Here is a 22153-nt window from a genome sequence, read left to right on the forward strand (position 1 = left end):
CTGGGGAACTGTTTCATAAACATGGTCAGTTTCAGTGGGAAGGGGCAGGGGTGCTGTCCAGGAAGCCTGGAGATCTGAGCCCCCAGTCTCGCTCCTAAAATTTCCTGAACTCTTGAGCCACAGCTTGCTTTCTGTCTCATGGATTAGGTTAAAGGGCTAGAATTTTAAGGTGCCTGATATTCTGTTCTCTCATTCTTATTCTAGGCAGATCCTACAGAAGGAAGGAAAGTCCATACTAAATTCAGAGCAGAGTTCCCATCTTCCCTCTCTGCTTTGTGACAAGGCGGATGCTGAGAGAATTAACTCCAGCCTTTTCTTCTGAAATGTAAGGTGACTTGCAGGCACATAACTGGCAATGCACAAGGAGAGCTTCTGGGCAGGGCTGGCAGGTAAGGCTGGACCTCCATGGTTCACACAGAACACACTCTGGTCCTCAAACTGGACAAACGCTACGCTTTAAATACATGTTGCTGGCTGTGAAGGAATGTCCTAGCTTTTCCCTGGGTTCTTGCCTTCCTCACTCGAAGCTCATCACTCTGGTCACCAATGCAGGGAAAGCAGCTGGGTGTCCTAGAATCTCAGCTCTGACACCGTCTTCTGAGCCCACCGGTGAAGGGTTCAGTCCCAGAGGACTGCCCCCACCCCTCACACACGTATCACGTGTCAGTCCTGGGTTCCGGTTGTCATCTGTGCTCCTGAACAAACAGTGGCAGATCAGAACCTCCAAAGCTCCCATCCTTCAGTTTGGTTAATTTGCTAGAGTGGCTCTCAGAACTCAGAGAAATGCCTGCTTAAGGCACCAGGTCATTAAAGGCCATGCGTACAGATGAACAGATACACAGGGTGAGGTCTGGGAGGGACCTCTCTACCCATGGACTTGGGGTAACCCTCCAGGTGTGAGTGTTTTCCCACCTGGGAGCTCTCTGAACCCTGTACCACTGAGGTTTAATAGAGGCTTATTCAGGTTGGAGAAGGGCATGGCAACCTACTCCAGTGTTCTTGCCTGGAGAATCCCATGGGCAGAGGAGCCTGGTGGGCTACAGTCCACGGAGTTGCAAAGAGTAGGACACGACTGAAGAGACTTAGCACACACACAGGTTGGCACGATGGACCCTTAACTCGATTTCTAGCCCTTCTCCCATCTCTGGACATGTGGAGTGGTAGTCACTTCAGTCCTGTCTGACTCTTTGTGACTCCATAGACTGTAGCCCACCAGGCTCCTCTGTCCACGGGATTCTTCAGGCAAGAATAATGGAGTTGATTGCCATGCTCTCTTCCAGGGGATCTTGTCCTGGAGTGGGACTGTAAATGCCAATCTTTTAATCACGACTTGGTCTTTCTGCTGATCAGCCCCCCGTCCAGGTCCCCACCCCAGCCAGAGTCACCTAAATAGAACGAAAGATTCTCCAAGTGCTCATCTTATAGGAATGTGTAAGGTGGGACTGTCGCCCACCTCTGTCTTCTATCCACTGGATTTCCCAGGCAAGAGTGGGTTGTCATTTCCTTCTCCAGGGGATCTTCCCAACCCAGGTATTGAACCCACGTTTCCTACATTGCAGGCAAATTCTTTACTGCTAAGGCTCCAGGGAAGCCCTCATTATGGTTAATTTGATGTAAAATGTTTGCATAAGCAATATAAGCTCCAGGATAATACATGTGCCCTGTTGGCTGTGGGGATGAACTGTTGACAATACATTCCAGGACCATCATCGCTTTTATGCAGAAGTAAACCATTCAGTGCCCCTCACAGGTGTATTGTATTCACTGCCTGACACTCTCCAGCAGGGGTGGCACTTCACAGTGGGAGATAACTCATCATAACCGTGGCCCCAGTCTTTATTCTTTCATGCAAAGAATAGAAGCATATTTCTCATCTGTGACCCCTGGGGAAGCTCAAATGCTGTCTAGTAGCAGGCATGTGAACTCAGCCCTGGGAAACTGATTTCAGAGGACAGAGTTGTAAAGCCTTCAGACATTGACCCTGTTCACAGCAGCCCTACAAGGCATGAGGCTCTGACTGTGCTTTTGAACAACCGCAGGACCGGCTGCGCGCGCGGTTGACACACACACACACACACACATGGATTTCTTTCTGTAGCCTCTGTACGGTTCTCAAAGAGACGCTGTTTCACTGGTGACACTCGTGAGTCCAGTCACTGTTCCTGCTCTGTTAGCAGCAGCTCCGCCCCTGGATGGGGAACATGTGTGTGCACTGTGATGTGTGCACCTGTGGGTGTAGGGTTGCAGATTTTCAGTAGGTGAGGACCCATGGGAGTTCACTCCGCAACCTTTCTAGCTCAGCTTTTTATAATCAGGCCTGTTGGATGATGCACCAGGTTTACACCGTGAGCACCAAAAAATTAACTGGCCCACAAGGGGCTGAATTCATCATTTTCCCATCAGTTGCTGGTAATGAAGCAGCTTGCGGTATTCTAATGTGTGAAACGAGAAAGAAACAGACTTTTAGACTTTTTTGTTTGTTTGTTTCTGAACTCGAACAGTATTTTCGATTGAAAAGTATTTGCTTCTTCCCCACTTTTACTTCAATTATTATGACTTTGTAAGTAGTATTATTTTGCTGTTTTCCCCCAATGGATTTGGAAAGCCTCATTAATTTCATTAACTGGTATATTAAATCAAACTTAATGTGCTGAATAAAAGGCACAAAATGTAAACTCTTTACATGAGAATAATAAAATTTCTCTCTGAAAGAATTGTCAGAAGCCACTTTGAGAAATTAATTACAGGGCATTTTCTGAGAGATGCTGGAGGAAGCACTGGAGATGCTGGACAGCAGGGACTGAGGGGCCACTAAGCAGCTGAAAGTTTCTAATAGAAAACACCGATAACCCTAAATATCACAGAGACCAGTGACATCCTCCTCTTCCCCTCTCCCCTCCCATCACCAAAAGCCCCACAAAGCCGGTATAAAGAATTAGTGTGTTGTACACATAGGGATGTGTCAGAAACGTAAGTAGTTACTGTAAGAGATAAAAACGCAGATATCTTCAACTTGGAGAGTCAGACAGTTGAAGGCAAAAACATTTAAGTGTAATGACATCGATCTTTCATAAAAGTTCAGATGAACTTGAGAGTGACTTTAATAGTTTGAAGCCTCAGAGCTAAGGAATCAGCACATTGATTAAGCTTCTGATCCTGACTAAGCGTAAGACAGTGTTTGCCTCGACCTAAAAGAGATCTGACCATTCTTTCATGAAAAGAATCTGCTGTTATCTCTGAAATTTGATCTGTAAACCTTACCTGTTGCTGAAATTACCAACATATCCCTATTAATACTTTACTAATTTCACCTTAGAAAAGAACACATTGGGGAAATTTCCCATCAGTAGAACTTTTCTGTGCAGGCATGAAATGCATGTGCTGTAACATAGTATTCTGTAAATTGCTCCGAAATTGCTTTTTCTGGATTCTCAATTATAAACTGAAGTCCTTTCAGGTTAGGTGTTCTAATTAGACCATCCTGCACATATTGTGATATGATGGTCTGGAAAGAATTAAACTGTGTAGGAAGTAAGATGTGGTTTTGTGTGTGCTGAGTTCAGTATGCCCATTATTAGACATGGAGCTAAGAATTTGGCTATATGCACCTAAACAGGGGGAAGACTGGGGCTAGAGATTTGCATTGGGGAACTTTCAGCTTACAGATGCATCTGCAAAGTTGGAAATAGATGAGATCAATTTTCCTAGCAGTTCTCAAAGATTATTGCATATGCCAAGCCTCCAAGACCTTCTGGGGGCCCTATTAGGTCTGAACTGCTTTCACATTCATACCAAGACATTCTTGGCTTGTTTCACTCATGGAGGGACCTAGAGACTGTCATTCAGAGTGAAGTAAGTCAGAAAGAGAAAAACAAATATTCTGTGTTAACGCATATATGTGGAATATAGAAAAATGGTACAGATGAACCTATTTGCGGGGCAGAAAGAGAGACTCAAACGTAGAGAACAAACATATAGACACCAAGGTTGGGGGTGGGGGGAAAGAGGGGTGGGATGAATTGGGAGATTGGGATCGACGCATATACACACTATGTATAAACAGATAACTAATGAGAACATGCTATATATCACAGGGAACTCAACTCAGTGCTCTGTGTTGACCTAAATGGAAGAAAATCCAAAAAAGAGTGGATATGTGTATACATATAGCTGATTCACTTTGCTGTACTACAGAAAATAACATATTGTAAAACAACTAAAAAGCAGAGACATCACTTTGCTCATAAAGGTCCGTATATGGCTTTTCCAGTAGCCATGTATGGAGGTGAGAGTTGGACTCTAAAGAAGACTGAGCGCCAAAAAATTGATGCTTTCAAATTGTGGCGCTGGAGAAGACTCCTGAGAGTCCCTTGGGCATCAAGGAGATCAAACCAGTCAATCCTAAAGGAAACCAACCCTGAATGTTCATGAGAAAGTTCTGATGCTGAAGCTGAAGCTCCAATAAATTGGTCACCTGATGCAAAGAGCTGACTCATTTGAAAAGACCCTGATGCTGGGAAAGATTGAGGGCAGGAGGAGAAGGGGGCAACAAAGGACAAGATGATTGGATGGAGTCACCAACTCAATGGACATGAGTTTGAGCAAACTCTGGGATATGGTGAAGGGAAGCCTGGTGTTCTGCAGCCCATGGGATTGCAGAGTCAGACATGACTTAGTGACTGAATAAAAACAACAAAGCAACAAAAGTCCAATAAAAAAAAAAAGAGGCAGTGGCAGGGGCCAGAGCCTGCTGGAGCCTCAGCCTGAATCAAGGCAGGGCACCCAGGGCACCAGATTCATCCCATTCCTCGTGATGCTTTAGTGAAGAATGCCAAGGATGCAGCAATGAAAAAAATAAATTTTATGAGGTCTCAGCCTTTAGTGCATGACTTTTTAATGTTCTGCTTATGAAATTGGAAGTACTTTTATAGTCTTTCTGCTGCACATAAAAGAATGGTGTTCATCTTGAGGAGAAATGCTTATGCAATGCTTTGACTTCAGAGGTGAACTAGCTGCTTTTTCGCAGAGCACTGCTTTTACATAAAAGAAAAACTAGCAAGTCACGTTGAGTGTACTTAGTTGGCTCTCCATATCTGTAGTTTCCACATCCTTGAATTCAAGCAATCACAGATTGGAAATATATATTTTCTGAATTTCCAGAAAGTTCCAAAAAGCAAAATTTTGAACTTATGATGTGCTGGCAACTATTTTCATAGCATTTACCTTGTATTAAGTATTATAAGCAATCTAGAGATGAATTTAAGTATACGGGAAGATGTGCATAGTTTATATGTGGATATTACAGGCCATTTGATAAAAGGGACTTGATCATCCATAGATTTTGCTATTGTAAGGGGTCCTAGAATCTACCCCCTACAGGTATAGGGCCACTGTGCTAGCAACAGAATGTAAAATAGCAAGAATGCATTGTCTCATGATTGTGTAGGTCAGATATCCAGTACAGCCCAACTGGGTGCTCTGGCCTGGGTCTAACACACAAGGAATTGGCCAAGCTGACTCTTTCTCTGGGGGCCCTGGAATAATCTTCCCCCGGGTTCAATCAGGTTGTTGGCTTTTGGACTGGGGTCCCCACCTCCTTGCAGGCTGATGCCCTGGGATCACTCTCAGTTCCCAGAGACCAGCCCCCTTTCCTTGCCATGTGACCCCATCCATCCATTGTCAATGAAATGCAGAATCTCCTTCGTGTTGAGTCTCTCACACACAGACTCTTCAGGAAGAGTGCCTTGGCAGGGCTCATTTTATTCGGTCCAGGCCACTGAAGACTGTATTTTTCTTTTCTTTCTTTCTTTCTTTCTTAGTATTTATTTATTTGGCTGTGCCAGGTCTTAGTTGCGGCATGAGGGTTCTAGTTCCCTGAACAGTGATAGAACACTGGTCCTCTGTACCAGGAGCCTGGAATCTTAGCCACTAGACTATGATGGAATTCCCAAGACAATGTCTTTTTCTTAAAGTCAACTGTGCCCTATAATATAGCCAAATCTCAGGAGGGACTTCACATCATATCACTCAAAGTCAGAGCACCAGACGAGGTCAAGGGTCACCACGGTCATTTTTAGAACTCTGCTTATCATCTTGAGATATTCAGGTTTTCACATTGGGATATTTGCTGTTTCTTACCTGAAAATAAACAGTCAGCTGTTTCTGGACAAGTAATTGAATGATATTTTTTCTGATGATGACATTTGAGTTTTTAAGTAAATATCAATATTATGGAAACCTCCCATCTGCCTCTGTAATTTTAAATCTCCTAATAATTCAAGATTTTTTCTGAGCACGTGGGTAGTGATATTAACACATGACATTTTAAAGATACTGTACAGTTTTTTAGATATATTGACACCAACCATATGGAAAATCTAACTCAGTAAAGCAACAGTTTTAAAATGACCATGTATGATGTCGTGTGTGTGCGTGCTAAGTCAAGCAGTCATGTCTGACTCTTTTTGACCCACATGGGACTGTTGCCCACTGGTCTCCTGTGTCCATGGGGATTCTCCAGGCAAGAATGCTCGAGTGGGTTGCCATGCCCTCCTTGAAGACATCTTTCCGACCCAGGGGTTGAACCACGTCTTTTATGTCTCCTGCCTTGGCAGGGGGTTCTTTACCACCAGAGACACCTGGGAAGCCCCTGTATGATGTCATGCAAATATATTGTCACAGAATATGTGCCTGTGCTCTGAGGCTGATCTCCAAATCAACCAGCAAAACCTCTAATTCAAGATCTGGCAATAATAATTCTCCAAGTAATCTAAGCAAGTCAACCAGAAAAGTGCACTTTGAGAGTTAACATGGATGCATCCAGAAAATCATGTTGTTGGTTATTCGGCAAACTCTCTCATGACAAGATTTACTATGTTTAAGATATAACTGCTGTCTTAAAACCAGTTCAGGTTATGAAGGCTCACTGTTCCCTGTGTCGTATGATGCAGTGTTCGCTGGGGAAATGTTTTAGCCCACCGGCATCCGTGAGACATGGAAGTAGGCGGTGTTTCCTGGTGGGCCTCAGAGCAGGACCCTTCCAATCTCCTTCTGCCACTACTTGCTGGCCCTAAGATCAGTGATCCTTAATAAGTCCTTAGGTCCAGTTATCTGCATCTTGAAAGAGAAATAACATTCGCAGCTAGGGTAAATGGCCGTTACACACTTACAAAGAGGGGTAATGGGTTATTCTCAGCAAAGTATACTATAGAATAAGAACAGAGAGAGAGAGAGAAAGAGAGACAGAGAGACAGAGAGAGAGAGAGAGAGATGGAGAGAGAGAAATGGAGACAGAGATATGGAGACAGAGAGACAGAAAGAGAGAGAGATGGAGAGAGAGAGATGGAGACAGAGAGAGAGAGATGGAGAGAGAGAGAGACAGAGAGAGATGGAGACAGAGAGAGATGGAGAGAGACAGAGAGAGAGACAGAGAGATGGAGAGAGAGAGCACAGCAGCTTTATAAAGCAACACGCTGACTGGTTTAAGCTCACTAGTGAACCTTGGTGAGAAGGATGGGTGAGGCCGAGGGGAGCACTTTCCTAAATCCTTCTCCCAGGATCCTGTCATCAAAGCTCAGTGGGGAGGTTCTTTGGATTCAGAGGCTTCAAGGGTTTGTGCCCAAAGCCCTAAGACCCTTATATCACTTTTATCCTCAAACTTCGATTCTTTCTTCATCCATCAGACACTTTTCTGTTTGCAAATGGGTCTACTTAGGAGGAGACCATGTGGTCACCATGATGGCTTCTGGAACTTCCTTCCCCCAAAACAGTGATCCCACCAGAGACAGGATGACGCGGCTTCCTGCTGATATTTTTCGCTTCCTAAGAGGTTAGATTAGAGGGAGAAATATTTGGACTCCCTGGCATTCACAGCCCCTGATAATTACTTCTCTCTGCAATTATGGGAGCATCATGGGTTTCCACAGGATCTGAGGCAACGTAATCGGTGGGATTCAGGTTCCCTGGACCTGAGCACTATCGCGTTTGACAGAGCCAATCTCTGGGTGTTCAGAGCAAAGAACTCCACCTGTGATGGCCTCTCAGACCCAGTCTCCCTCAACCGACTGATGTCTGTTCTGGCTGCACGTTAATGGTAGGGATCGATTTGACTTGACAGTTTGCAACCACCAGTGAATTTTGTACATTTTATGCTCTTAGTACCTACAACTGCACCTTCTGCTACCCCCACCATCAAAAAAGTTGAGATTTCCTTCTAAGGGACTGACCTTGGCATTTATCCTCACCAGGGACACTGTCCTTATTCTACTTTATGGACCTAAAATCATCCACTGTTCCAGGTTGATAGGAGTAGCCAGGAACTCACTCAGAGATGAGTCTCTTAACCCAATATTATGACAGGCTCAAACACAATACAATTTATATTATGCCAGATATTTTAAAACATATGTTAGAGGTGATAAAGAGAACTGCTTTGCTGTTATAATAGGTAGCATAATTTACTGCTTCAGTGTCTTGTTTCTTGCCAATGGTTGCTGTGTTCTTTAACTTTTCAGTATGAAAAAAATATTTCAAGCATAAACAAAACTACAGATAAAGGCATAGACACTCCACATATTCCCACCATTCAAGTGCAATAATTACCAACTCGTATCTATTGTTTATTATTTTTAAATCTATAGTCTTACAAATGTCCCTCCATACCCAGGTTGTTTTGAAGCAAACACCAGACCATAAATTCAGAAGTCCATAAATATTTCAGTATGCATCTCTAAAAGATTAAGATGCTTCTTAAAAGGAATGTCTAGGATACCATTATTTTATGTAAACATACTCACAGTAATCCCTTGAGATCATTAAACATCAGTCAGGATTCAAATCCCCCTAGTTATCTCATTATAAAAATTAAATATATATTTAGGATTCAAATAAGGTGTTGATGTTGTGATTGGCTGATGTGTCTCTGAAATCTCTATTAAAATTCTATAGTTTCTCTTTCAGTTTTTTCTCTCACTCCCACGCACTACAGTCTATTACTTGCATACAATGAGCAGTGTTTTGTAGAGATTCCTGCCGGTAGATTTTGTTCATCGTATCACTGGAAAGACGTTTTGCATTCTTCTCTGTCCTTTGACTGTCTGTAAATCATCATCCAGATAGAGCCCTGGTAAGATTCAGGTTTAATTTTCTGGCGAGGATTCCTCATAGGAATGTTTTGTATCTCTAACAGGAAGAAAGGTTTGCCTTTCTTTCTGTGATTTCAGGAACTATAGATGACAGTTCTCGAGGTCCAGTATCTCATTAGGGCCTATACATGCTGATACTCTTCCTCTAGCCAAGATAGATATTATTACAACTTGATTCAATTATATAAAATACAGTGTTGGGCTTATGAATATGAGCTTGGGAGTTACACAGATCAATATTAAATTTTGGTTCTGTTACTTAATAATTGTAGGTCCTTGGGCAAAGCACTTAGAATTTCTATTACTCTTAGTATTTGAAGGCAAAACGGTATAATATTTGCATCCACTTCCAAAGGCTTCTACAAGACTCTATGAGATAATGCGTTTATTTAGTTTTTGTCTGATCAAAGGCCCATCGATGCTGAAACAAAGACTTGGATGCATGAAATTTGTCTGAGAGTGGTCCTGGGAATAGGGAAGTGAAAGGAGAAAGGGAAAACATATTCACTGATGACTGGGGCACTGATTTGGGCACCTGGGTCTCAATCCACTCAGGGTTCTTTCTAGGGAACCATGTAGAACCAACATTTGGGGGATAAAGGTGGGAAGATTTACCGCCGATTCCTGCCTCGCCTTGGCTGAGGGGGCTTTATGCTCCCGGCACTTCCAGGCTGCTCTGTGCTGAAAAGGCTCCAGCAGCAAGGAGTCCTCAGGCAGAGATGCAGAGAGTAGAGGGGGGTGAGGATGGGACCGCTGGCCCAGCTGCAGAAAATTCAGAGGCAGGCTGAGGGCACCTGTGGGCACCAGCAAGGGCTTCTACACGTGTGTGGAGTGATCCCCTGGCTCTTGGCATGGGGGAGAGGTGAGGTCCAGCTTGACTGCCATGGTGTCTTGTGTATGAAGAGGTTCAGAACATGCCACCCCCAAACACACTGCTTTGGCATGTTGATTATTTTGTGGTGAAGACACTTGAGAGACAGCAGCTGCAGGAGGGGCCCTTGCCTTCCCCTTTCCCTCCTGAAAGCAGGTCATGAAGTTTCCCCTGAGAAGAGCACTCACCCAGCACCAGGAGGAGAGAAGCGTCTTGTCACCAGAGATGGGGGTCAATGTTGGAATGGGGCTGGACAGACAAACCCACTGAAATGATGCTCACCTCCCATTAGTTTCCCATGTATGTTCTCATCACTTTGCTATCATTTAAGATCTTAAATCCCTTTTGCTTTTTTTTTGGTTGTTGTTGTTAGCAATAAACATAAGGAATTCTTTATTTTTAATTATAAATTTATTAAATCCCTTTTCCTTGGTCTTGTCACTTCCTCACACATTTATTCTTTTTTTTTTTTAAGGTATACAAGCCCTTGGTCATAACAACATTTTTTGGTCTTCATTTTTCCCATTGAGGCTCCGATGGGCAGGTAAAAATATGAAGTAAAATCCATGTGTTTTTCTCCAGTTAATCTGTCTCCTGTGAGTTTAATTAACAGGCCCCATTGCAGAATATAAGAGGATGGAAAGGACTTTCCTCCCCCAACAAGTAGCTTAGCTGTATTTATCATGCTATCTACTAATTCTATCTACATGACCATATTGTCATGTCACTTGGAAGAATAGCTTTTTTTTGGGTGAGAATATATGGAAGGGTCTTTCTAGTCCTTTTGTAATATATATATATACTTTTTTAAGCATTGAGTTGAAATTCACATAACATAAAAGTGACCACTCAGAAGTGAATAAATCAACCGCATTTAGTGTGTTCACAATGTTCTTCAATTACCATATCTGTCTAGCTTCAAAACATTTCCATCATTTCCAAATATAACTCCTTATGCCCATGGAGGAGTTCCTCTGTCTGCCCTCTGCCCTCTCCACCCCCTGGCACCACCAGTCTGCCATCTGTATCTAAGGATTTATCTCCACATACAGATTTCTGCTGAATGCCGGCCTTTGAAGGAAGGAGATAATAGAAAATCCATTTCAGTAGGAATACAGTCCTGCATAGAGAGGAATGTTGAGGTCTTGGGTAAGAGTTGAGGATTCTCTGGCAGATACAGTAATAATAACGCCTACCAACTAAAACCCACCACAATGAATAAATCAGGGACAAGCACTTGTGCAACACAGCTAATAGAGCTGGGTTGATATGATTCCACTTCAGAATTTAATATAGGTTATTAAAAATATGAACTCTAGGAAGAAAACCTAAAACTTAAAGATATATTGAATGGAATTAGAAGTTAGCCTTAGTATCACTAGGCTAGCAAAAATTGGGGAAACAGAAATTAGGAATGGGCAGCAGTTATGAGGCACAGAATTTACATATACTGGGTAGAGATTGAATAAGTGATCCCTAATAATAACAGCAATAAGATATAAGGAGTGCTTTTATTTTGTACATGCAAGGTTGCATTTATTTCTCCCAACCTATGAGTAGGTGTCCACTGTTACCTGTGTATTTTTGCAAATGAAAAAACTAAAGCATAGAGTGCCTAGATGATTTGCCCAGAGGTATTCAGCTGCACTCTTGAAGAGCTGAGCTTTGAAACCAGGTGGTTGAATGCATAGCCTTAATCCTAGTGAGCTTGCTGGATGGTTGAAGAGCTGCAGCCCTATTATGGGAGGGGCAGAATGTCCCTCTCTCAATTAATCTTGGATAAATGGTACCAGTTCCTGTGGAACCCTCTGTTTTCTTGAGGTTGTTGCATGAGTTTCCATTGTGGAACCAGAAGAACTTAACGGAAATGAATATGACCAAGGAAAGAGGGCCAAGGGGGCGAGTCCCTTGTGGGAGCCCAAGAGAGCTCTGAGCAGGGGCCACTGAGTGGTTGCCTTGGGGACAAAGGCATTCAGGAGACAACTAGCTATCAATTCAGCAGTTTCATCCGAGGCCACCTTACAGGGCAAAAACTAGATAGGAGGCTGCACTCTGAAGAAAGCCTAAAAGTTTCCATCAGAAATAACTTGAGTTAGACATGTCACCTTTGCAGAATCTGGTCTCACCATCAGTAAGCCAAGGAGTTGTATCTTGAAGGACTTTTTCAGCTGTTTTTGATGAAATTAAAGGCAAACAAGTTCTACTGGATCAAGTCATTTCTCAAGATATCCATTTAACCAAGAAAACAAAGAGAATCATAAACCCAACAGTGAGAAGTAGAAAATATTTACTGAATATCCATGTATCTTCTCAGATCATTCCATAAACGACTTGGATTTTATGCTCAGGCAACTCGCCATGAAGATTTTGTTTCAGAGATGCTTCTTTTTCTAGTTTCTTTGCTTTTCTGAGCAAAGTTAAATCCTCAATTAATTTTTTTAAAGACAGAACAAAAAGATACAAAAGCCTCTCAGATGACTAGAGTCTTTAGGAATAAAAATTAAAAAGACAAAGTCTGAACCATTATGCTTGAAATTCTGAGTCCCAGGGATTGTAAAAGATGTCCTCTATTCAGTCTCATCCTGCCTCATCTCAGATGTTTGTCAATAAAGTAATCCAAATTTATGTGAAATTTTACCGTAAACTGAGAAATGCATAATGGATAATAGAATTTTTGATTTTACTCACGATCTGGTTCAGGTAGTGGGAAATTTTTTAAAATATATTTCTGATTGAGTGTGTGAGCGTGTGTCTGCATGTATGAGTATGCATCTGTGTATATGTACATATACATACATCTGTTCAGTTCAGTTCAGTCACTCAGTCATGTGCGACTCTTTGTGACCCCATGGACCACAGCATGCCAGGCCTCCCTGTCCAACACCAACTCCCGGAGTTTACCCAAACTCATGTCCATTGAGTCGCTGATGCCATCCAACCATCTCATCCTCTGTCATCTCCTTCTCCTCCTGCCCTCAATCTTTCCCAGCATCAGGGTCTTTTCCAATGAGTCAGTTGTTCACATCAGGTGGCCAAAGTATTGGAGTTTCAGCTTCAACATCAGTCCTTCTAATGTATATTCAGGACTGATCTCCTCTAGGATTGACTGGTTGGATCACCTTGCAGTCCAAGGGACTCTCAAGAGTCTTCTCTAACACCACAGTTCAAAAGCATAAACTCTTTGGTGCTCAGCTTTCTTTGTAGTCCAACTCTCACATCCATCCATACATGATTACTGGAAAAACCATAGCCTTGACTAGATGGACTTTTGTTGGCAAAATAATGTCTCTGCTTTTTAATATGCTGTCTAGGTTGTCATAACTTTCCTTCCAAGGAGTAAGTGTCTTTTAATTTCTTGGCTGCAGTCACCATCTGCAGTGATTTTGGAACCCCCAAAAATACAGTCAGCCACTGTTTCCCCATCTATTTCCCATGAAGTGATGGGACCAGATGCCATGATCTTAGTTTTCTGAATGTTGAGCTTTAAGCCAACTTTTTCACTCTCCTCTTTCACCTTCATCAAGAGGCTTTTTAGTTCTTCACTTTGTGCCATAAGGGTGGTGTCATCTGCATATCTGAAGTTATTGATATTTCTCCCACCAATCTTGATTCCAGCTTGTGTTTCTTCCAGCCCAGCATTTCTCATGATGTACTCTGCATGTAGGTTAAATAAGCAGGGTGACAATATACAGCATTGATGTACTCCTTTCCCAGTTTGGAACCAGTCTGTTGTTCCATGTCCAGTTCTAACTGTTGCTTCCTGACCTGCACACAGATTTCTCAAGAGGCAGGTCAGGTGGTCTGGTATTCCCATCTCTTTCAGAATTTTCCACAGTTTATTGTGATCCACACAGTCAAAGGCTTTGGCATAGTCAATAAAGCAGAAATAGATGTTTTTTCTGGTACTCTCTTGCTTTTTCGATGATCCAGCAGATGTTGGCAATATGATCTGTGGTTCCTCTTCCTTATCTAAATCCAGCTTGAACATCTGAAAGTTCACGGTTCGCGTATTGCTGAAGCCTGGCTTGGAGAATTTTGAGCATTACTTTACTAGCATGTGAGATGAGTGCAATTGTGCAGTAGTTTGAGCGTTCTTTGGCACTGCCTTTCTTAGGGATTGGAATGCAAACTGACTTTTCCAGTCCTGTGGCCACTGCTGTGTTTTCCAAATGTGCTGGCATATTGAGTGCAGCACTTTCACAGCATCATCTTTTAGGATTTGAAATAGCTCAACTGGAATTCCATCACTTCCACTAGCTTTGTTTGTAGTGATGCTTCCTAAGGACCACTTGACTTCATATTCCAGGATGCCTGGCTCTAGGTGAGTGATCACACCATCGTGATTATCTGGGTCGTGAAGATCTTTTTTGTATAGTTTTTCTGTGTCTTCTTGCCACCTCTTCTTAATATCTTCTGATTCTGTTAGGTCCATACCATTTCTGTCCTTTATCAAGCCCATCTTTGCATGAAATGTTCCTTTGGTATCTCTAATTTTCTTGAAGAGAACTCTAGTCTTTCCCATTCTATTCTTTTCCTCTATTTCTTCACACTCATCACTGAGGAAGGATTTCTTATCTCTCCTTCTTTGGAACTCTGCATTCAGATAGGTATGTCTTTCCTTTTCTCCTTTGCTTTTTGCTTCTCTTCTTTTCACAGCTATTTGTAAGGCCTCCTCAGACAGCCATTTTGCTTTTTTGCATTTCTTTTCCTTGAGGATGGTCTTGATCCCTGTCTCCTCTACAATGTCATGAACCTCCGTCCATAGTTCATCAGGCACTCTGTCAGATCTAGTCCCTTAAATCTATTTCTCACTTCCATTATATAATTGTAAAGGATTTGATTTAAGTCATACCTGAATGGTCTAGTGGTTTTCTCTACTTTCTTCAATTTCAGTCTGAATTTGGCAATAAGGAGTTCATGATCTGAGCCACAGTCAGCTCCCTGCCTTGGTTTTGCTGACTGTATAGAGCTTCCCATCTTTGGCTGCAAAGAATATAATCAATCTGATTTCGGTGTTGACCATCTGTTGATGTCTATGTGTAGAGTCTTCTCTTGTGTTGTTGGAAGAGGGTGTTTGCTATGACCAGTGCGTTCTCTTGGCAAAACTCTATTAGCCTTTGCCCTGCTTCATTCTGTACTCCAAGGCCAAATGTGCCTGTTACTCCAGATGTTCTTGACTTTCTACTTTTGCATTCCAGTTCCCTATAATGAAAAGGACATCTCTTGGGGGGGTGTTAGTTCTAAAAGATCTTGTAGGTCTTCACAGACCTATTCATCCTCAGCTTCTTCAGCATTACTGGTCAGGACATAGACTTGGATTACTGTGATATTGAATGGTTTGACTTGGAAACGAACAGAGATCATTCTGTCGTTTTTGAGATTGCCTCCAGGTACTGCATTTCAGACTCTTTTGTTGACTATGATGGCTACTCCATTTCTTCTGAGGGATTCTTGCCCACAGTAGTAGATATAATGGTCATTTGAGTTAAATTCACCCATTCCGGTCCATTTTAGCTCACTGATTCCTAAAATGTCTACATTCACTCTTGCCATCTCCTGTTTGACCACTTCCAATTTGCCTTGATTCGTGGACCTAACATTACAGGTTCCTATGCAATATTGCTCTTTACAGCATCCGCCCTTGCTTCTATCACCAGTCCCATCCACAACTGGCTGTCGTTTTCACTTTGGCATAGTGAATAAACTCAGAAATACATTATTATTTTTCAGTCATGTCCGAATCTTCATAACCCTGTGGACTGCAGCACCCCAGGTTCCCCTGCCCTTCAACACCTCCCAGAATTCGCTCAGATTCATGTCCACTGAGTCTGTGATGCTGCTTAATCATTTTGTGGAGGAGGAAATGGCAAATCACTCCAGTATCCTTGCTGAGAGAACCCCATGAACAGAAATATATACAAGTTCTTTAAAACATGAAGAATTGAAAACTAAATGTATGAGTTCTAGTGTACTAAATTAATATTTAATAAAGACCCTTAATTATTTAAGATTATTACTCTAGTGATAAACTACTTAAACCATTTAATTGATGTGTGTAATTGGAAGGCTGCACTTCACGGTAAGAACTGCTGCCTCTGACTTCATGTTCCGCTCACAACTGGGTATCTCATCTCCTACTATCTCCCCTGGGTGTGCACATATTGAGTCTGCCACATTACAGCCTATTCCCTGCATCACTGCTACTCATCCCACTGATAAAGGCTCTTGGACATCATAATGTTAGAAGAGGTTTCTGACAACAAATACAGGCAATGCTGCTCAATGCGAAGGTGTTTTCTATAGTAACTCATGTACCTTGGCAGGTGCTTATTCTGTAATCAGCTCTCCCAGGGCACTAGACTGGGGAGATGAGGCAATATTTGCAACAATGCATTGCCCCTGGTACCACAATGAAAATGTGGCTAAAGCAGCTGCTGCTACAATAACAGTAAGACAATAGTGGGCAATTTTATATTTCCAGTTAGCGATATAACTCTTCTATTTCTTTGCTGAGCCCTGCAGAATAACCTCTGTTTTCCTTCCAAGAACAACAGTCACTCCCCGGTGGTGTGTAATATGGGGAGGAGGAGGGAAATTATGTGTTTGCTTCTCAGAATGGCTGGTATGGGTATGAATGTAGAGAAAGAGAGGAAATAAGCCAGCAACAGTGGCCCTGTGGATGCATGCGAGTGCGTTGCTTCCATCATGTCCGACTCTTTGCAACCCCATGGACTATAGCCTGCCAGACTCCATGTCCATGGGATTCTTGAGGCAAGGATACTGGAGTGGGTTGCCATTTCCTTCTCCAGGGGATCTTCCCAACCCAGGGATCAAACCCACACCTCCTGCATCTCCTGCATTGTAGGGGGTGTTCTTTAGCCACTGAGCCACCTGGTATACAGCCACCTGCAAAACTCTTGTCAATAAAGAGCATCCCTCCACACATTCCCAGGTCTGAGTTCCCCCAAGTGGGCAACATGTTAACTGAAGCATTTCAAAGCTTCTGTAGTATCTTCTTCTTCTTCTTCTTCTTCTTTTTTTTTTGCCTAATTACAATGGTGAGTGACTTGGTCATCTTGGAATTTGATTCTAGAATCCCTCTAGTTCACACTTACATGTGATGGTTAATTTCATGTGTCCACTTGACCAGGCTGAGGGATGCCCAGACAGTGAGTTAAATGCTATTTCTGGATATATCTGTGAGAGTTTTTTTGAGAGAAGTCTGCATCTGAATAGATAGAACGAGCAAAGATTTTATCTCCAGTGTGGATATGGGGGGCATCAACCAGTCCATATGGGGCCTCACCCTCCAAAAGTGTGAAGGGAGGGCTGTCTCTACTTGAGATGCACTGTCCATTTTCTGTCCATCTTCTCTTGCCCTCAGATACCATCACTCCTTGTTCCGGGCCTCTGGATATCCTGGTTTTCCTGATTTTCCAGCTTGCAAATGGCAGAGCTTGGGACTTCTCAGCCTTCAGAATCATGTGAGCCAATTCCTATAATCAATCTATCTAACCATCATCCATCTATCAATCTACTCATCATCTAACTGCCTATCATTTACCCCCTTTTTGTTCTAGTTCTCTGGAGAACCTGGCAAATATATTATACAAAACCCAAAACATTTTGTTTTTAAAAGTTTGCATCTGTGTCAATATCAGCATGTTCATGTGTGCACAGGTACATGATTCCATCAAGCTTGATGGCAAGAGGAGGAGGGGGTGACGGGGGATGATATAGTTGTATGGCATCACTGACTCAATGGACGGGAGTTTGAGCAAACTCAGGGAGACAGTGGACAGGGAAGCCTGGCCTGCTGCAGTCAGTCCATGGGGTTGCAAAGAGACACAAGCTAGCCACTGAACAAAAACAATGTAACAAAAACAAGCCCTGTGCTTTACAAATCACAGGTAATTCTTACACTGTTTCTTTCATGTGAGTCAGAATGGACCACTTTAGCTCCTGACTCACTCATTATTGACCCCTCTCCAAGGGCATGCTTTAACCTTGGTGCCCTGGTCCAGTCTACGCGCATGGGCTACCTCATGACCAGGCTTGTCCAAGTACACGGATGACAGAAATCACGTAGGATAAGGGAGGGCACATAGTCATCCTTCATGATATTATTATATACAAAATGCAAGTTCCTTGCTACCCTTGCCAGTTGTTTATAGTGATATTTTCTACCATTACTCTTATTAAAACTAAATGCTGGTTGCTTAATCTGTGTCTGACATTGTTCTAAGTTCTAGAAATACAGTTGTAAACAAATGACAAAAATTTGATTTTTTATAGAATTCCTTCCAAGATAAGAAGAAGAATAAAGAAAAGTAAGTGGGTAAAATGCATAGGTTTTCAGCAAGAATAGTTATTTTGGGGTAAAAAATAAAGAGGGAAGAGAAATACAAACAGCTACTCCCAATAATTGGATGTGAAATCAGGTCAATAATACAAACTCTATGTGTCAAACACCATTATATGCATTTTATAATCAGTAAGTCATTTTAGGGCTTCCCAGATGGCACTAGTGGAAAAGAACCCACCTGCCAATGCAGGGGATGTGAGTCGTGGGTGGGTTCAATTCCTGAGTCAGGAAGATCCCCTGAAGGAGGAAATGGCAATGTACTCCAGTATTCTTGCTGGAGAATTTCATGGGAGAGGAGCCTGGTGGGCTACAATCCACAGGGTCGCAAAGAGTCAGACATGACTGGGCAACTGAGCACACACACAGATCATTTTAATACTTGAAACAATCTCCTCACATCACTGAATCTGTACGTATTCATAAAATAACAAGTTGTAATGGTTTCCTTTAACTGAATTATGTATATTAACACAACTTGCTTTTCAGGCAACATTTTGAGGAAACAAAAATCAGGAGCATTCCTCAGAAAAAGGGACTGAAAGAGCAAAGAATGCTTAATTCAAACAATGGACTATTACCCAGCAGTTAAGAATAATAATGTAGACATATTCCTTGCCCTTAAAATCTGAGTAGCATCTCATATCTGACATGTCTCAGCTCAGTTCAGTTCAGTTTAGTTGCTCAGTCGTGTCCGACTCTGTGTGACCACATGAATCGCAGAATGCCAGGCCTTCCTGTCCATCACCAACTCCCAGAGTCTAGTCAAACCCATGTCCATCGAGTCAGTGATGCCATCCAGCCATCTCATCCTCTGTCGTCCCCTTCTCCTCCTGCCCCCAATCCTTCCCAGCATCAGGGTCTTTTCCAATGAGTCAACTCTTCACCAAAATATTGGAGTTTCAGCTTCCACATCAGTCCTTCCAATGAACACTCAGGACTGATCTCCTTTAGGATGGACTTCTCCTTGCAGTCCAAGGGACTCTCAAGAGTCTTCTCCAACACCACAGTACAAAAGCGTAACATGTCTACTTCCTACCAATCTCCATCCCAGGCCCTGGGTCTGGTCATCTCTAGACCACCCACTGGAAGACTGGCAGAGGAACCCTCCTCCAACCCTAAGACCTTGTGATGACCCTGAGTGAAGCTGCGGATACAGGAACTATCAGCCACACCTGGTCAACTCATTACCAGCACCTAGTGGTGACTTTGAGCCGATGTCTCCACTTGACCTTACCTGTCAGTTCTTCATCTGCCAGGAGGCAAGACTGTGACCAGGCTGCTTCATGAGATGGCAGTGAGAGTTCCATTGTTGTTGTTCAGTTGCTAAGTGATGCCTAACCCTTTGTGACCACATGGACTGTAACATACCAGGCTTCCCTGTCCTTCACCATCTCCTGGGGTTTGCTCAGATTCATGTCCATTGAGTTGATGATGCTATCTAACCATCTCATCTTCTGCCACCCCTGTCTCCTATTGCCTTCAATCTTTCCCAGCATCAGTGTATTTTCCAGTGAGTGGGCTCTTTGTATAAGGTGTCCTAAGTATTGGAGCTTTGGCTTTAGCATCAGTCCTTCCAATGAATATTCAGGGTTGATATCTTTGAATTGACTGGTTTGATCTCCATGCAGTCCAAGGGAGTCTTAAGAGTCTTCTCCAGTACAATTCAAAGGTATGAATTCTTCAGTGCTCAGCCTTCTTTATACTCCAACTCTCACATCCACACATGATTACTGGAAAAAAACACAGTCTTGACTATATAGACCTTTGTCAGCAAAATGGTGTCTCTGTTTTTTAATACACTGTCTAGGTTTCGCATTGCTTTTCTTCCAAAGAGCAAGTGTCTTTTAATTTTATGGTTGCAGTCACCATCTGCAGTGATTTTGGAGCCTAAGAAAAAAGAATCTGTCATTGTTTCCATTTTTTCTCCATCTATTTCCCATGAAGTGATGGGACCGGATGCCATGATCTTTAAACCAGCTTTTTCACTTTCATCCTTCAATCTCATCAAGAGTCTCTTTAGTTCCTCTTCACTTTCTGCCATTAGAGTGATATCATCTGTATATCTGAGTTTGATGGCATTTCTCCTGGAAATCTTGATTCCAGCTTGTGATTCATCCAGACTGGCATTTTGCATAATGTACTCTGCATATAAGCTAAATAAGTAGGGTGACATCATAGAACCTTGACGTACTCCTTTCCCAATTTGGAACGAGCCCATGTTCCATGTATTGTTTTAACTGTTGCTTTTGACCCACATACAAGTTTCTCAGGAGACAGGTAAGTTGGTGTGGTTCTCCCATCTCTTGAAGAATTTTACACAGTTTGTTGTAATTCAAACAGTCAAAGCTTCAGCAGAGTCAATGAAGCATACAGGAATGTTTTTCTGGAATTCCCTTGCTTTCTCTATGATCCAAAAGATTTTGACAATTTGATCTCTGGTTCCTCTGCCTTTTCTAACATCTGGAGCTTCTTGGTTCATGTAGGTTGAAGCCTAGCTTGAGAAATTTTGAGCATAACCTTGCTAGCATGTGAAATGAGCACAATTGTGCAATAGTTTGAACATTCTTTGGCCTTATCCTTCTCTGGGATTGGAATGAAAACTGACCTTTTCCAATCCTGTAGCCACTGCTGCGTTTTCCAAATTTGCTGATATATTGAGTACAGAACTTCACAGAATTATCTTTTAGGATTTAAAATAGCTCAGCTGGAATTGCATTACCTCTAATAGCTTTGTTGGTAGTTATGCTTCCTAAGGCCCACTTGTCATCACACTCCAGGATGTCCGATTCTAGATGAGTGACAACACCATTGTAGCTATCTGGTTCATTAAGACATTTCTTGTATAGGTGTTTATTCTTTCTGGAGCTGTTAGTAATTGCCCTTCACTCTTCCCGAATAGCATATTGGACACCTTCCTATCTGGGGGATCTCATCATCTGGTGTTACATCTTTTTGCCTTTTCCTACTGTCCATGGGGTTTTCCAGGCAAGAATATTGCCATTCCCTCCTCCAGTGGACCACGATTGTGAGAACTCTTTTACTATGACCCATCTGTCTTGGGTGGCCCTGCACAGCATGGATCATTCAGTTCATTTGCGCAGTCGTATCTGACTCCTTATGACCCCATGGACTGCAGGACCCCAGGCTTCCCTGTCCATCACCAACTCCCAGAGCTTACTCAAACTCATGTCCATGGAGTCAGTGATGCCGTCCAACCATCTCATCCTCTGTGATCCCCTTCTCCTCCTGCCTTCAATCTTTCCCAGCATCATGGTCTTTTCCAATGAGTCAGTTGTTCACGTTAGGTGGCCAAAGTATGAGAAGTTTCAGCTTCAGCATCAGTCCTTCCAATGAATATTCAGGACAGATTTCCTTTACGATAGACTGGTTTGATCTCCTTCCTGCCCAAGAGACTCTCAAGAATCTTCTCCAACACCACAGTTCAAAATCATGGATTTTTTGGCACTCAGCTTTCTTTGTAGTCCAACTCTCACATCCGTACATGCCTACTGGAAAAACCATAACTTTGATTAAATGGACCTTCATTGGTAAAATAATATCTCTGCTTTTTAATATGCTGTCTAGGTTTGTCATAGCTTTTCTTCCAAGGAGCAAGTGTTTTTAATTTCAAGGCTGCAGTCATCATCTGCAGTGATTTTGGAGCCCCCCAAAATAAAGTCTGTCACTGTTTCCATTGTTTCCCCACCTATTTGCCTTAAAATGAAGGGACCGGATACAATGATCTTGGGTTTTTGAATGTTGAGTTGTAAGCCA

General features: G+C 42.6%; 2 protein-coding genes across 9 annotated transcripts in view; one reads left to right on the plus strand and one right to left on the minus strand.

Moving 5' to 3' along the window:
- Nucleotides 1-22153, minus strand: part of CSMD1 (CUB and Sushi multiple domains 1) — a 1578457-nt gene that overhangs the window by 675163 nt on the left and 881141 nt on the right. The window lies entirely within an intron of this gene.
- LOC145516302 (uncharacterized) overlaps nucleotides 1-22153 on the plus strand; it is a 52029-nt gene that overhangs the window by 3102 nt on the left and 26774 nt on the right. For 5 of the 8 annotated variants that reach the window (XR_014061284.1, XM_081517453.1, XM_081517454.1 and 2 more), the window contains 5 exons: nucleotides 205-389; nucleotides 10490-10558; nucleotides 17399-17498; nucleotides 17595-17694; nucleotides 18310-18344. Coding sequence is in view for 7 of the 8 variants with exons in the window: in XM_081517453.1 (XP_081373579.1) it covers nucleotides 356-389; nucleotides 10490-10558; nucleotides 17399-17498; nucleotides 17595-17694; nucleotides 18310-18344 (338 nt within the window). In the remaining variant the exon portion in view is untranslated. The remainder of the gene's footprint in view (nucleotides 1-204; nucleotides 390-10489; nucleotides 10559-17398; nucleotides 17499-17594; nucleotides 17695-18309; nucleotides 18345-22153) is intronic. The other 3 variants (XM_081517459.1, XM_081517457.1, XM_081517458.1) reach the window with 1 other exon arrangement.

The sequence above is a fragment of the Giraffa tippelskirchi genome, chromosome 8 (genome assembly GCF_054371585.1).
Source record: "Giraffa tippelskirchi isolate mGirTip1 chromosome 8, T2T-mGirTip1v1.2.pri, whole genome shotgun sequence".
Classification (NCBI taxonomy): domain Eukaryota; kingdom Metazoa; phylum Chordata; class Mammalia; order Artiodactyla; family Giraffidae; genus Giraffa; species Giraffa tippelskirchi.